The 13,303-nt window shown below is 47.1% G+C and overlaps 4 protein-coding genes across 4 annotated transcripts; 3 read left to right on the top strand and 1 right to left on the bottom strand.

Moving 5' to 3' along the window:
• The first annotated feature begins 1,056 nt into the window (after window positions 1-1,056).
• LOC137001295 (uncharacterized) lies at window positions 1,057-3,369 on the top strand. Its single transcript, XM_067359935.1, has one exon. The coding sequence runs from the start codon at window positions 2,158-2,160 to the stop codon at window positions 3,229-3,231; it is 1,074 nt and encodes a 357-aa protein (XP_067216036.1). The 5' UTR covers window positions 1,057-2,157; the 3' UTR covers window positions 3,232-3,369.
• On the top strand, window positions 3,359-5,021 carry LOC137001079 (uncharacterized). The gene is made up of 3 exons (XM_067359082.1): window positions 3,359-4,035; window positions 4,252-4,893; window positions 4,937-5,021. Exons 1-3 carry the CDS (start codon window positions 3,359-3,361, stop codon window positions 5,019-5,021), a joined length of 1,404 nt encoding a protein of 467 aa, XP_067215183.1.
• LOC137000938 (uncharacterized) lies at window positions 4,920-5,866 on the top strand. Its single transcript, XM_067358504.1, has one exon. The coding sequence runs from the start codon at window positions 5,084-5,086 to the stop codon at window positions 5,864-5,866; it is 783 nt and encodes a 260-aa protein (XP_067214605.1). The 5' UTR covers window positions 4,920-5,083.
• A 1,253-nt stretch (window positions 5,867-7,119) lies between these two features.
• On the bottom strand, window positions 7,120-10,721 carry LOC137000937 (uncharacterized). Its single transcript, XM_067358503.1, has one exon. The coding sequence runs from the start codon at window positions 8,682-8,684 to the stop codon at window positions 7,590-7,592; it is 1,095 nt and encodes a 364-aa protein (XP_067214604.1). The 5' UTR covers window positions 8,685-10,721; the 3' UTR covers window positions 7,120-7,589.
• Between the last annotated feature and the right edge of the window lie 2,582 nt (window positions 10,722-13,303).

Genomic DNA, 13,303 nt, shown 5'->3' with positions numbered 1-13,303 from the left:
GCGTTGCGTGGTTTGTTGGCCCGGTGACCCGGTCGAACTTTGGTAGTTCCCTGGCCAGAAATTCTTTCAGGCGGTCGGCTTTGTCCGCGGCTGCCGCGGAAGCGGTCGGGGAAACTGTCTCGGTGGCAGGGCCCCAATTGACTCGCCGTGTCGGTGGCGGTGGAAGGGTGAGCCTTAGCTTGGCCCATAGGTCCGTCCCTATAAGGACGGCAGTGCTTAGTCCTGGTAGCACGGCGAATTGGTGCTTTACGACGCGCTCGGAGGTGGTCACTCGAGCCTCTATTAGTTGACCTATTGCCACTCGAGTGCCGTCGGCTAGATGGATTCGGCGGCGGCATGGGATGGTGTTGCACCCCTTCAGTAGCAGTAGCTATACTATGGGGGTTCTAACCCATGGGGCAATGAGGGGGGTGCGGGTGAAGAGGGGAAGAGGGGTATCGGATAACAGTGGAGGGGGTAATAACGTCATCGTTTTTGGAGGAGAGGGGGTAAATGTGGAGTGGTAGGGGTATCAGATTACAATAATTTCCGGAAGATAAGGATTGTTAATACAAATCGCGAGATAAGGATTCCCGGAAAAGATAAGGATTGTTTATTGGAAAGAGAACTGTTTATTGGTGCAGGTTTTTTTTCTACACATCAAAGTAGAGCGCCATGTTGTCGGAATCATTATGTTTATAGTATGCAGGTTCGTGCAGATTTACGGATTGCGTCATCGCTGTATTTTAGAACAAAGAGGCAGCATTTGAGCGCCGTTTCTTAGAGGGTGTGATAATGATTGTTAATACAAATCGATAGTTTTAATCAGTGTCGTGTGCAACAAGCGGGTATATAAAGCATGTGAAAAAGAATAGGGAACCATCAGTCGTTCGAAATCATTGTGAAAATCACTAGTTCGCTGTGACGTTTACTAGCAACGATGTTTTGCACCATGTCAACCGTGAATAATCAGATCAACGAACAGCAGAGTGCGAAGAAGCTGCAATTACCTAACGTGTAAGTTGACTCTCTTACTATTTGCACTTTTAAACTCACCGCCATTGTTATACTTTGAACTCACGCAAGCTTTTATCCACAGAAATAAAAGTAATTCACCAAGTAATTCACCAAGAAGCATGATCACGCCTCCCAGAATTTTAGCTAGAAGATACCCGTTGACAAAAACCGGCTATAAATATCTGGATATCGGAATCAATATTTCTACGCCGAGCCACATAGAAATCGCTCTCGGTGACAACCATGGCAGAGAGATACATTTTACATACAACATGTGGAAGATCCTCCTGGATCAACGACATGCCATCCACCATTTCTTTAACAATGATGAAGAAAAAGCACATGCATCATCTCAAACCATCGAACATGTCACGCTACGGTTTGGAAAGATAAATAATCTAAAAGTGCTGCGTCTGGAAACATCAACGGTGTGTTTAGCAATGTCACACAACACCATATATAACATGATCGCTCTCGAGTATTGTGTGGATCGTATCGTTCAATCGTTGAACAACGTCACTAGTATGGTCGACATCAAGTTCACACACTTTCGAAAAATCGCGAGCGGTGCGAAGGATCCCATCGCGGTGATACGTGAGAGCGAATCGTTCGATAAGAATGATATAATCGATTGTGAGCTGTTAGCTCAGGTCTTTGGATCGCAATAATTCTAGCATATCACATACTTTATTGTTAAAATATTTTCACCATCATAATGTATTTATTAGATGCATCTGTTTAATAAATATTATTTCAATTAAATTATTTTTTATTATCTCGACTATATACCTTTCTCACCTTATCCGCTATACCGACTTATCCTACAACGCGCGCATCAAAGTAGAGTGTCTGTTTAAATCGCGTCATCGCTGTATTTTAGAACAAAGAGGTAGCATTTGAGCGCCGTTTCTTAGAGGGTGTGATAAGGATTGTTAATACAAATTGTAGGCATCGCCATGTTGCTAGATGCGTCATCATGTTTGGAGGAGAGGGGGTAATTTTGGAATGGTAGGGGGTATCAGATCAATAATTCCCGGAAGAGATAAGATAAGAATTGTTAATACAAACATGAGCCATTGTTATGCTTATAGTTAGTGTCGTGTGCAACAAACGGGTATATAAAGCGAGTGAGAAAAATATGAATCTTCAAAATCATTCGCAATGGAGAAGGAGCGCGATCTTACCGTACGAGCAGCGAATATCAAAACGACGGGAGAGTTCCTTCCATGGGACTACGAGTGCAACGAGTACCTCGATTCTCTCAAGGAACAATGTCGCAAGAGACAACGCACCGGAGTAGTCAACTCTCTGGTGGCGCAAATTGCGCGTCTGGAGGGTGTGAGGGACGCCCTGCACGAGCGTTTCGTACCCATCGGTGCTGGATACGGTGGATACGAGAAGAAGGGCTACACGTGGAAGGAGATCGAGACGGCGTTTAGGAACCGTGTGCTGACGGGTGTGGTTGTCAATCGCGAATACATCGATCCTCGTGAATTTTTTGAAAATGTAAAAAATACGGTTATCGAGCGGATCCAGGGCGTCATGGCGGAACACAACAGCGTCAAGATTAACACCGCGTTCAACGGGGAATTCGTCGCGGGCGACAAGACTGCCGTGAAGACCATCGCCACCAAAAATTGCGAGTTGTTTCCCACATCCGATCTCAACGAGTGGTACACGCGGCACGTGGAGGATGATATTCTGGCGGCTTTGGAGGAGTTTCAGGAACGCGATAGCGGATGGGCGTTGTCGCGTATCCTGAATCTCACCGTCAATGTGAACAAGTTCAATCCTCTGCACGCGGGATGCCACATCGAGTTACCGTGGCAAATTATGCTAAAAAGGGCTGTGGTCAACGTGCAATCGACGGACAATGCATGTTTCGCGTGGGCGGTGGTAGCAGCTTTACATCCGGCGGAAAAGTACCCGGAAAGAGTATCGCAGTACCCGCACTATTCAACGGTGTTGAATCTGTGCGGCATTGAGTTCCCCGTGACGCTGTCACAAATATCAAAGTTCGAGAAACTAAACGCCATCTCCGTCAACGTCTTCACCACCGAAGACTCAAAAATCGTCCCTCTGCGGCTCGCCGATGACAAAAAGGAGAAGCACGTCAACCTGCTATACGTGCGTAAAAACAACGATGCACACTTTGCGTGCATAAAGAACCTGCCGCGGTTGGTGAGCTCACAACTGAGCATGCACAAATGTAAAAAGTACATTTGCGATCGGTAAGTAAAAACACATTTATAGAATAATTCGAAACTTTATTCACAGTATTAATCATACAAATTATTACAGGTGTCTACACTACTTTTATACACGGGAGAAATTATCGGCGCACAGCGTCGACTGCGGGAAAATGAACGACTGCGCCGTCGTTCTCCCCAGCGAGGACTACGAGTGGCTGACGTTCCGGAATTACAATCGGAAGGAGCGGCTCCCGTTCGTAGTGTACGCCGATCTCGAATGTACGCTCGAGAAAAAGGTGGATCAGGACGGTACTACTTACGCCTACCAACATCACAGAGCCTATAGCGTAGGATTTTATGTAAGTTGCACGTACGATAATTCTTTATCTAGTTTTAAGTCGTATCGCGGTGAGGATTGCGTGACGTGGTTCGTCAACGAACTTCACGATTTGGCGCGCCGTGTGAAAGCGATCCTCACCACCGTCGTCCCCATGGCGGATCTTACGCGGGAAGAATCGGAAAAATTCCGTAGCACCGCGACGTGCCACGTGTGCGAGAAACCGTTTACGCCGGACGACACGCGGGTGCGCGATCATTGTCATCTGACCGGGCGTTACCGCGGTGCCGCGCACTCGTCGTGCAATCTAAATTACAAAGACTCCCACGTTATCCCGGTGATATTTCACAATTTATCCGGTTACGACGCGCATTTCATTATTAAAGACGTTGCCAATGCCTTTGAAGGCAACGTCGAATTGTTACCGCTGACGAAAGAGCGATACATTTCTTTTACAAAAAATGTTAAAGATACCATGGATCAAAAATCAAAATTGTGTATAAAATTACGGTTTATTGATTCGTTTAAATTTTTCAGTACAAGTCTCGACAAATTGGCATCATATTTAACTGTGGATGAATTATAGATTACACGATCGGAATTCAATCATTTATCCGCGGAACATTTCAATTTGCTTACTCGGAAAGGTGTGTTTCCCTACGAGTACGTCGACAGCGTCGACAAGCTCCGGGACACAAGCCTGCCATCGCGCGAATCGTTTTACAGCTCGCTCACCGGAGAAACGGTATCCGAGAGTGATTACGCGCACGCGACAAACGTCTGGCAAACTTTTTCGATCGAAGATCTAGGTCAATACAGCGATTTGTATCTAAAAACAGACGTTCTTTTGTTGGCGGATATTTTCGAAAATTTTCGAAACATGTCTATAAAGAGTTACGGTTTAGATCCCGCTCATTACTACACTCTACCGGGATACACGTGGGACGCTATGATGAAGTACACGCGCGTAAAATTCGAGTTGCTCACGGACATCGATATGGTGCTGTTTGTCGAGCGCGGTATACGCGGCGGTCTCAGCCAATGCTCCAACCGATACGCCGCCGCCAACAACAAATACATGCCATCCTACGACCCATCGGAACCGTCGTCGTACCTAATGTACTATGATGTAAACAACTTGTACGGCTGGGCGATGTGTCAACCGTTGCCCTACGCCAAATTTCGATGGGTCGATGATGTCGAAAACTTTAACGTAATGTCCGTTGCATCCGATTCGGCTACCGGTTATGTGCTGGAAGTCGATCTCGAGTACCCGGTGAATCTTCACGACGCGCACTCCGATCTGCCGTTCTGCCCGAGGCGCGATAAGCCGCCCGGCAAGCGGGAGATCAAATTACTCGCCACGCTGTGCGATAAGCAGCGTTATGTCATCCACTACCGTAATCTGCAGCAATGCGTGCGACACGGTCTGCGAATTGCAAAGATTCACCGCGTACTGCAATTCGCGCAATCTCCATGGCTTCGCGGATACATAGAACTGAATACACAGTTTCGGACACGGGCGACAAACGATTTCGAGAAAAATTTATACAAATTGATGAACAACGCGGTTTTCGGCAAAACTATGGAGAATGTGCGAAATCACACGGATGTACGACTCGTTACACAGTGGGAGGGACGGTACGGAGCGGAGGCTATGATCGCGAAACCGAATTTCCACAGCCGAAGCGTGTTCTCGGAGAATCTGATTGCCGTAGAGTTGCGAAAACTCGAAGTGAAATTCGACAAGCCGATCTACGTGGGTATGTGCATCCTCGACATATCCAAGACCTGCTTGTACAAGTTCCACTACGAGTACATGGCGCCTCTCTACCGCGACAATTGCAAAATTATGTATACCGATACCGACAGTCTGATATACCTTCTGCACTGCGAGGACGCGTATCGGGATATGAAACGCGATATATCCAAATTCGACACGAGCGACTACTCCGAGGACAACGTTTACGGTATGCCGCGCGCCAACAAGAAAGTACCCGGTCTGATGAAAGACGAGAACAACGGCGCGATCATGACGGAATTTGTTGGACTGAGAGCGAAGATGTACGCGTTGAGAGTCACCGGTCAAAAAGACACCAAAAAGGTTAAAGGTGTAAAAAAGAGTGTAGTCGCTAGAACGATAACGTTCGACGATTACACTCGGTGTCTCAACGCCGAAATCGAGCTGACGCGGCGTCAATCGTGCATCCGCTCAAAGTTGCACGAGGTGTACACCGTGTCGGAGTCGAAGCTCGCGCTCAGTCCGTACGACGATAAGCGGCACGTCGTATCCGGTTCCACCGACACTCTACCATGGGGACATCGCGAGATACATTTGTAAATAATGCGTAGTAATTTATATAGTTTAATATTTTATGTATTATTGTTATTAGTTTTTTAAATGTATATATATTGTAACATATTGTAGTAATAAAGAACACCATTGTATATATATGTATAATAGTTTATTATAATACAATGTAAAATATACACAGTTTATTACAATACATCGTCTTTATTTATCCAAGAGTTGTGCGAATTGTCGAATCCCAACCACTTTACAAACACCTTATCGTCCTTTCGGCGCAACACCTTCTCCACGAGATAAACGTCGGGTTGAGCGGTCTTGAGCAATTCGTGCTCGTAAAAGCCTCCCGCGACCTGATCTCCGCGATAATCTTTAATCAGATACGTCACAGGATTGGTACGTTGCACCGTGGCGATCTTAAACACCTCCGTCGACCAATTCGGCGTGTATCCTTTCTCGAATACAGTTTTGAATTTGCTCACGCGCACCGGATCACCCACCCTGAATTTCGCCGGCGCGGCAATTTTTATTCTACTGTACACGGTGCTCAAGAGTCCCTTTGCGATCTCGGGAGTGACATCGATCGGGCGCATACCGATCGTACGATGTTTACGACCGTTGTATTCCGAGACCAATCGCGGTAAATCGTCGATCCACTTGTACGATCCCGCGAGCGTAAAAAACTTCCACATTTCGTTCTTCAACGTGCGATTGAATCGTTCCACCACCGAAGCCTTCATGACCGAGTATGTCGAATAATGATTGATGCCGTGTTTCTTGACAAGATTTTGGAAATCTCTGTTGTAAAATTCTTTTCCATGGTCGGTCTGCAAGTTTTTCGGAATTCTCTCCCTAAATATCGCGGAAAATGCTTTGGACGTTTCGATTCCACCTTTGGTCTTTAAGGGCACGGCCCACGCGTACTTGCTCAGCACATCGATAACGGTTAGAATGTAGTTGCAGCCGCCGTTGGATCGCGAGTACGGTCTCATCTCGACAATGTCAGCCTGCCACAAATCGTCGTATCCTTTCACGACGACTGGCCGACGCGTAAAGTTTCTTCTCGCCGGTGCGTGGAGCTCGTCCACGAGCGATCTCCTCTCCAGGCTCACCGCTTCCTTCTTGCTCATTGTGATTCGTTTTGCTTCTTCTTCTTCATCGCATCATCGTAGTATTCGATGAAATTTTTGCAGCTTGTTACGACAGTGTACTAGAAGACTCCGAGGAGGAATTTTCGGTGTTTTTGAAAGAATCTATCCTACCGATATTAATGCAAAAGTTGTGCTCTTCCATCGAGTAGCGCCACACTCTCGTCGAGGAGACCTCTCAGATCGTGAATCTGTCGTTCCAACGCCACGTATCTGGTCTCGATGTAATCGTCGTGGTCTCTCTTCCAGGTCCGCTCGGTATTCTCCGAATCTTCGAGTCTCGAAAGTACTTCTCGCTTAAAATTTTCACAGAGCATACGATTTCGATTCTCACGATCGCTCATAAGCTTGAGGTGATGATCCAGATGCAGCTTGTTGACGGCGTCGGTGTCCGCTTCAGGGTCGGCGAGATGTCTGATCACGCGCGACTTGGCGTTGAAAACCTCACCATCCTTGCAGAGACAATTCTCGCGCACGTAATTCTTCGAGACTCCGCCGCTCTGTCTCGTCACCCTGGCGCTTCCTCCTCCTAGCTGTAGTCCGAATTTGTTGATAGACATTCCTGTAGCATCACACGAGCAATACTGGCGATAGTTGAAAAGCTGTGATCAATTTATAATCAGACCGGCTTCGCGCAGTTCCTCGATAATCGAGAGAAACTCGTTATCGTGCGCGTTGTTTCCCGCCTGACGGGAGGCGTCCAGCAATCGAAGGCGATCCACCAATTCGTTCGGATCATCCCAGTGCACGTAATCGACCGCGTTGTCGGTCACAGTCATGGTCTGTGGTACGTTACACTTGGGTAACGTGCGACCCACACCTCTCTTGTCGAGATGTGCAACACCTCCACCTTTCTTAGATATCAGAGGTGTGATGATATGTTTGTATTTGTATCCTTTGTTTCCCAAAACAGGTAAATGCGCGTTATGACCGCGTCTGTGAGCGTTAGTAGAGAGTAGTATGCTCTTGTACTTTTGTTTGTCAGCCTCCGTACACAGCGTATCGTCGGGAAGTCTTTTGAATATTAATTCAAACAGGCCGGGTGTGCCAGCGTATTTCACACCGTCCACGATCACATTGTCGTCTTTATCAATGTCGAAGGTCTTGTCCCCGAGAAACGTTCCCGCATCGTTGAAGTATACGCCGTACACGTTGTCGATCCCTCTCTTCTTGTCACCGCTCAAGAGCTCCCCGATGTACTCTTGATCCAGCGGACCCATTTGGCCGTACAGAGCTTCCCGACCATCGGACGTTTGCATCGTCTGTCTCACGGATGTTACGAAAGACGGGTCCGTGGTTTCGAACACGTTTTCGGTCGGTAAATATGTCGGCGCTTCAAACACCAATTTTTGCGGCTGGAACGGAGTCGAGGCTTGTATCGGTGGCGTCAATGGGGTCTGTATCGGTGTCGTCAACGAGGTACGCTTGATTTTCTTCTTCTTCTCAGAGCTTGTCCGCTTTCGTTTGATGTCCGGTTCGTTTTTAATCTCGAGATCGTCAACCGAATCATCGTCACCCTTGATGTTCTCGACGATTCGTTTCAACGGTTCTACGATCGGTTTCAACCGTTTCTCCAATTGCACCTCTTGCTCCACTCTACCCGTCTTCAACGTCCGATGCTTCTTGCGAATCGACTCGCTCGTACGAGCGATTTCCTTCGCGATCTTCTCCCTCTCGTCGATATCTTTCGTGTCAAGCGTCATCGTCAACGTCTCGAGAACAACTAACCATTCCGCGGTACTGCAAACTCGTTAAAACCACGTCTGTAACGTCCATCGTTAATCGCACTATCCTTGTCTATCACTAAAAATCCGTACTTGTGCTGCCAACATGCGTGACACAATGTACCGAAATCTTCGTACGTCATGTCCGTATTCACATGATCGTTGTAGACGTGCTTAAGGTTTGTTCCATCCTGCTTGAATATTACGAGTAAATTCGCGTTGTCGCGCACGAGATGTTTCGGTATTTTTGCATACGTTTGGCATAGATAAAAACAATCGACCTTCGAATGTCGACCCATAGCAAAGTACTCACGTATCGCATTCTGCTTGTCGCACGCTATATCGTCGAAGACGAATACGGAATTCGGTAACGCCTCGCTGTGCGGTACAATTGTGTTGTTGTCCGAGAATGTAAAGTAGCCGATTTCATCGATCGATCCGAGCAATCTTTCGAGATATCGATACTTTGGTTGATTCAACGATTTCGAGTACACGTACACGTTTTCGAAACGTACACCGTTCGGACTTTCCAGCTGACTAATCATTACATTGGTTTTACCGCAATTCGAGGGACCGCAAATGATACCGCGTATCGTGTTTGGCAGCATTTTACCGTGTCTGCACGCCTTCTCACAAACCCCTTGCGTCTTATCATCCATGTTTTTCACACGGATCGTGTACGGTTGTTGTACAAATTTCATTTTTTTTGCCAGACTCTTTCTCATCCTTGTTATTACGCGACGAGTGCGCAGCATCGGTTGTTGGAAAGAGCGGTACTGGTTAATGATCGATACGCGCCTCCTATTTATAGGTGAGCGCTGTCGAAACATACCTCAGTTGGAAATATGATTTACACGCGATACGTTAGAATTCGCGCTCTATGAAACGATACAAGGGTGCCGGTTTACTGAACAGTGTGATAAATCGACTACCGTTGGAGCTGCATATACCCGGCTACCAATTTTGCGGGCCGGGGACTCGTCTGCGGAAACGACTCGCGCGAGGGGATCGAGGTATCAATCCGTTGGACGCGGCGTGTCGCGATCACGACATTGCGTACTCGCAAAACCGCGAATCAGCGGACCGCCACGCAGCCGATCGCGTTCTCGCCGATAAAGCGCGGGTGCGGATCACCGCTGCGGACGCGACTCTCGGTGAGAGGGCTGCTGCTACCGCCGTATGGGCTGCTATGAAAGCAAAGACGAAATTGGGGATGGGTATGACAAAGAGAAAGAAGAAGAAGACCAAGAGGAGAACGCTTCCGACGGTGAAACGCGGTGGTATGTTACCGTTGTTACCGCTCTTGGGAGTCATCGGTTCGCTTGCCGGTGGAGCGGCGGGTGTTGCAAAGGCGGTGAACGACTCTAAGGCCGCGCGACGACAACTCGAAGAGACGAAACGTCACAATAAAGCAATGGAAGGACGGGGGATTTATCTCGCTCCGTACAAGCGGGGCAAAGGATTGAAGAGAAAAAAAAAAACGTCGAAAAAACGATAGAGATGCCCACGGGTGCCACCACCAATCTACAGTTGTTACAAATAGCGAAGCGTATGCGAATACCGTATTTCCGAGGTGTCTACATGCGTAACGCATTACCCGACAAGATACATTAAAATGAGAGCGGTATCGTGAATTTGGACGATGTCGACGGGCCGGGCACGCATTGGGTGGCGTACGCCAAGAAAGGCGATCGCGCCGTATACTTTGACAGCTTTGGCAATTTGCAACCGCCGAAGGAGCTTACACGCTACCTCGGAGACACCGATACAACGATAACGTACAATCGCACGGTCTACCAGACGTACGATCAAACGATCTGCGGACAATTGTGCCTCCTGTTCCTTCAGAAAATAGATATAAAAATCGATCCGCCATCGATCGACATCAGTCGTCGATGGAATCTCGACAATGTCGCTGACGCTCACTCTAAGCGGTAAAAGCAGCGTTCTCACGGTGGATTATTTTCCACCGATAGACTTGAGCGATGGGGACTACTCGGCCTAACCACGATGGAGACCTACAACACGATTCCGAACGTGACGGTAGCGAACAATAAATTTTATTTCGACGACAATGACGAAGAAATTACAATTCCCGAAGGATCGTACGAATTGGACGCCATTGCTTCTTATCTGAAACGCGCGATACTGCAAAAACAAGGAAAAAGTGAAGAGCAAGATTATCCATTGTCACTTCGTCCCAACGTTAATACCATGAAGAGTGAAATCATGTGCGCTTTTCGAATAAATTTCGCCAAACCGAATACCATCGGACCGCTGTTTGGATTTTCGACGGGTCGTATACTGGAACCGAGAAAGTTGCACGAATCAGATTCCTCGGTAAACATCGTCAACGTAAACATTATTCGAGTGGAATGCAGCATAACCACGGGTGCGTACGCCAACGACAGGTCGGTGCACACGATACACGAATTTTCACCGAACGTGCCTCCGGGATATAAAGTCTCGGAAACACCGGCGCAAATCATTTACCTTCCGGTCATCGCGAGGAGCGTTACCGATATCACCTTGCGTGTGGTGGATCAAGACGGACGATTGATCGATTTTCGCGGAGAGGAGATTACCATCAGACTGCACTTGCGGCGACGTGGTGCGAGGAAATGCTCGTGTTGAACGAACAGCGAGTGATTGAGAGAACAACGAAAATTGGGAAAACATCGCCATTCAAGAGGCTCAGTACGACGAACGTAAACTTTTTAAAATCGTTGGGATTCGTTGTGAGAAACGTTTAAAGAGATGGATATACTCGACATCGCTGACGAGCCCGTCTTCGACGAGCGTATCGTGAAATATGAGATGCACACGTACAATCCGTACGCTAACACGACGTTGGGACACAGCGACGAGATACGAATACCGATACAGCAACAGGATTTGTACACGTTACCGTGTGAGAGTTTTCTCTACGTTGAAGGAAAACTCGTTACTTCTGCCGATGAGAATAGAGATAACGTGTGTATAATGGGAAATAATTGTGTCGCGTTCATGTTTGATGAAATGCGATACGAGCTCGACGGAGTTGAAATCGATCGTAACAGAAACGTTGGAATAACGAGCACGATCAAAAACTATGTATCGCTGACGACGGAGAAGAGCAAGACGCTGAAATACGCATCGTGGAATCCGGATGGATATTCGTTGCTCGATGGAAACTTTAATTTTTGCGTTCCGCTCAATACTCTTTTAGGATTCTGCGAGGACTACAAACGGATTGTAATCAACGCTCGTCACGAACTTGTATTGATACGATCGCGCAACGATAACAATTCTCTCGTTGGACGAGCCGGTGCGAATCCGACGATCGAGCTACTCAAGATACAGTGGCGAATGCCTCACGTATCTCTGAGCGAAGTCAACAAGCTGTCTCTTCTTCGAACTTTGGAAAGCGGAAGATATCTGAGCGTGTGCTTCCGTTCGTGGGATCTGTACGAGTTTCCTCTGCTGCAAAACACGACCAAGCATTCCTGGGCGGTCAAAGCTGCGACGCAATTGGAAAAACCGCGATACGTAATCTTCGCTCTCCAAACCGGTCGAAAAAACGTACTGTCTGAAAACGCTACGCAATTTGACGCTTGTAAACTCACCAATGTGAAACTGCATCTGAATTCAGATTTTTATCCGTACGACGACATGAATTTGGATTTCGACAGAAATCGATACGCTATACTGTACAATATGTATGCGCGTTTCCGCAAAGCTTATTATGGACAGGACGATACGTATTTGGACATCGATGAATTCTCGAAAGCCGGTCCGTTCGTAGTCATAGATTGTTCGCGACAAAACGACTCTGTCAAGAGCGCCACCGTTGACGTGCGAATAGAATTTGATTGTAAGGAAAATATACCGGCCAACACCACCGCCTATTGTCTCATTATACACTATCGAATGGTCGAATATAATCCGCTGAACAACATTGTGCGCAGACTCGTATGATTTTTTTTTTATAAATTGGAGATGCGTACGCGGACATGTCAGTTTTCCGACGGTCGACGATGATATCTGACGTACCAATTTTCGTCGATCTGCAAAGTTACGCGTTCAACAACATTTTTATCGTGAAAGAGGTAGCGGTACTTCGCGATGGCGAAACGTTATCTCATTACGTATTTCGTGAACACGTACCGTGGTATCTGTTGACGAAATCGGAAAAATCGCTGGCGTGTTGGTTACGGATACACCACCACGGCTTCCGATGGGAAGATGGACACGTCTCGTACAGTCAGATGAAAAGTCTTATCAACAATGCCATTGGTACGGAACCGTCTCTGATATACGTGAAAGGACTCGAGAAGAAAAAGTGGTTGTGCGAGATTTTGGAAGATGATGTAGAGATTGAAACAATAGATGCGGATTACGAAGATATCGCACGCCTGACGAACTTGGATGTAATCGGAACCTTGCGCTGCGCGTATCACACGAGACATTGCGCTATGCGGAATGTTTGCAAATTGTACAAGTGGTGGTTTGAGCGTAACAAACGTGTAAAACAACTATGATTTATGCTAATAAAATGATGTGTATCACACTCGTATGACTTTTATTCCACCTTTTACCCATCACATAATCCACCATAT

This window comes from Linepithema humile, chromosome 7, assembly GCF_040581485.1.
Source record: "Linepithema humile isolate Giens D197 chromosome 7, Lhum_UNIL_v1.0, whole genome shotgun sequence".
Taxonomy (NCBI): domain Eukaryota; kingdom Metazoa; phylum Arthropoda; class Insecta; order Hymenoptera; family Formicidae; genus Linepithema; species Linepithema humile.
Note: the sequence above shows the minus strand (reverse complement) of the source record. Positions and strands in the feature narration are given on the sequence as shown.

What these genes read in the sequence shown, in the direction of transcription:
- LOC137000937 (XM_067358503.1), bottom strand. Translation starts at nt 8,684, where the DNA reads ATGACGCTTGACACGAAAGATATCGACGAGAGGGAGAAGATCGCGAAG.
- LOC137000938 (XM_067358504.1), top strand. Translation starts at nt 5,084, where the DNA reads ATGAACAACGCGGTTTTCGGCAAAACTATGGAGAATGTGCGAAATCAC.
- LOC137001295 (XM_067359935.1), top strand. Translation starts at nt 2,158, where the DNA reads ATGGAGAAGGAGCGCGATCTTACCGTACGAGCAGCGAATATCAAAACG.
- LOC137001079 (XM_067359082.1), top strand. Translation starts at nt 3,359, where the DNA reads ATGAACGACTGCGCCGTCGTTCTCCCCAGCGAGGACTACGAGTGGCTG. An exon ending in AAATTGTGTATAAAATTACG is followed by an intron (nt 4,036 to 4,251) that starts GTTTATTGATTC and finishes ATCGTTTTACAG; the next exon opens with CTCGCTCACCGGAGAAACGG. An exon ending in ATCAAATTACTCGCCACGCT is followed by an intron (nt 4,894 to 4,936) that starts GTGCGATAAGCA and finishes CGTAATCTGCAG; the next exon opens with CAATGCGTGCGACACGGTCT.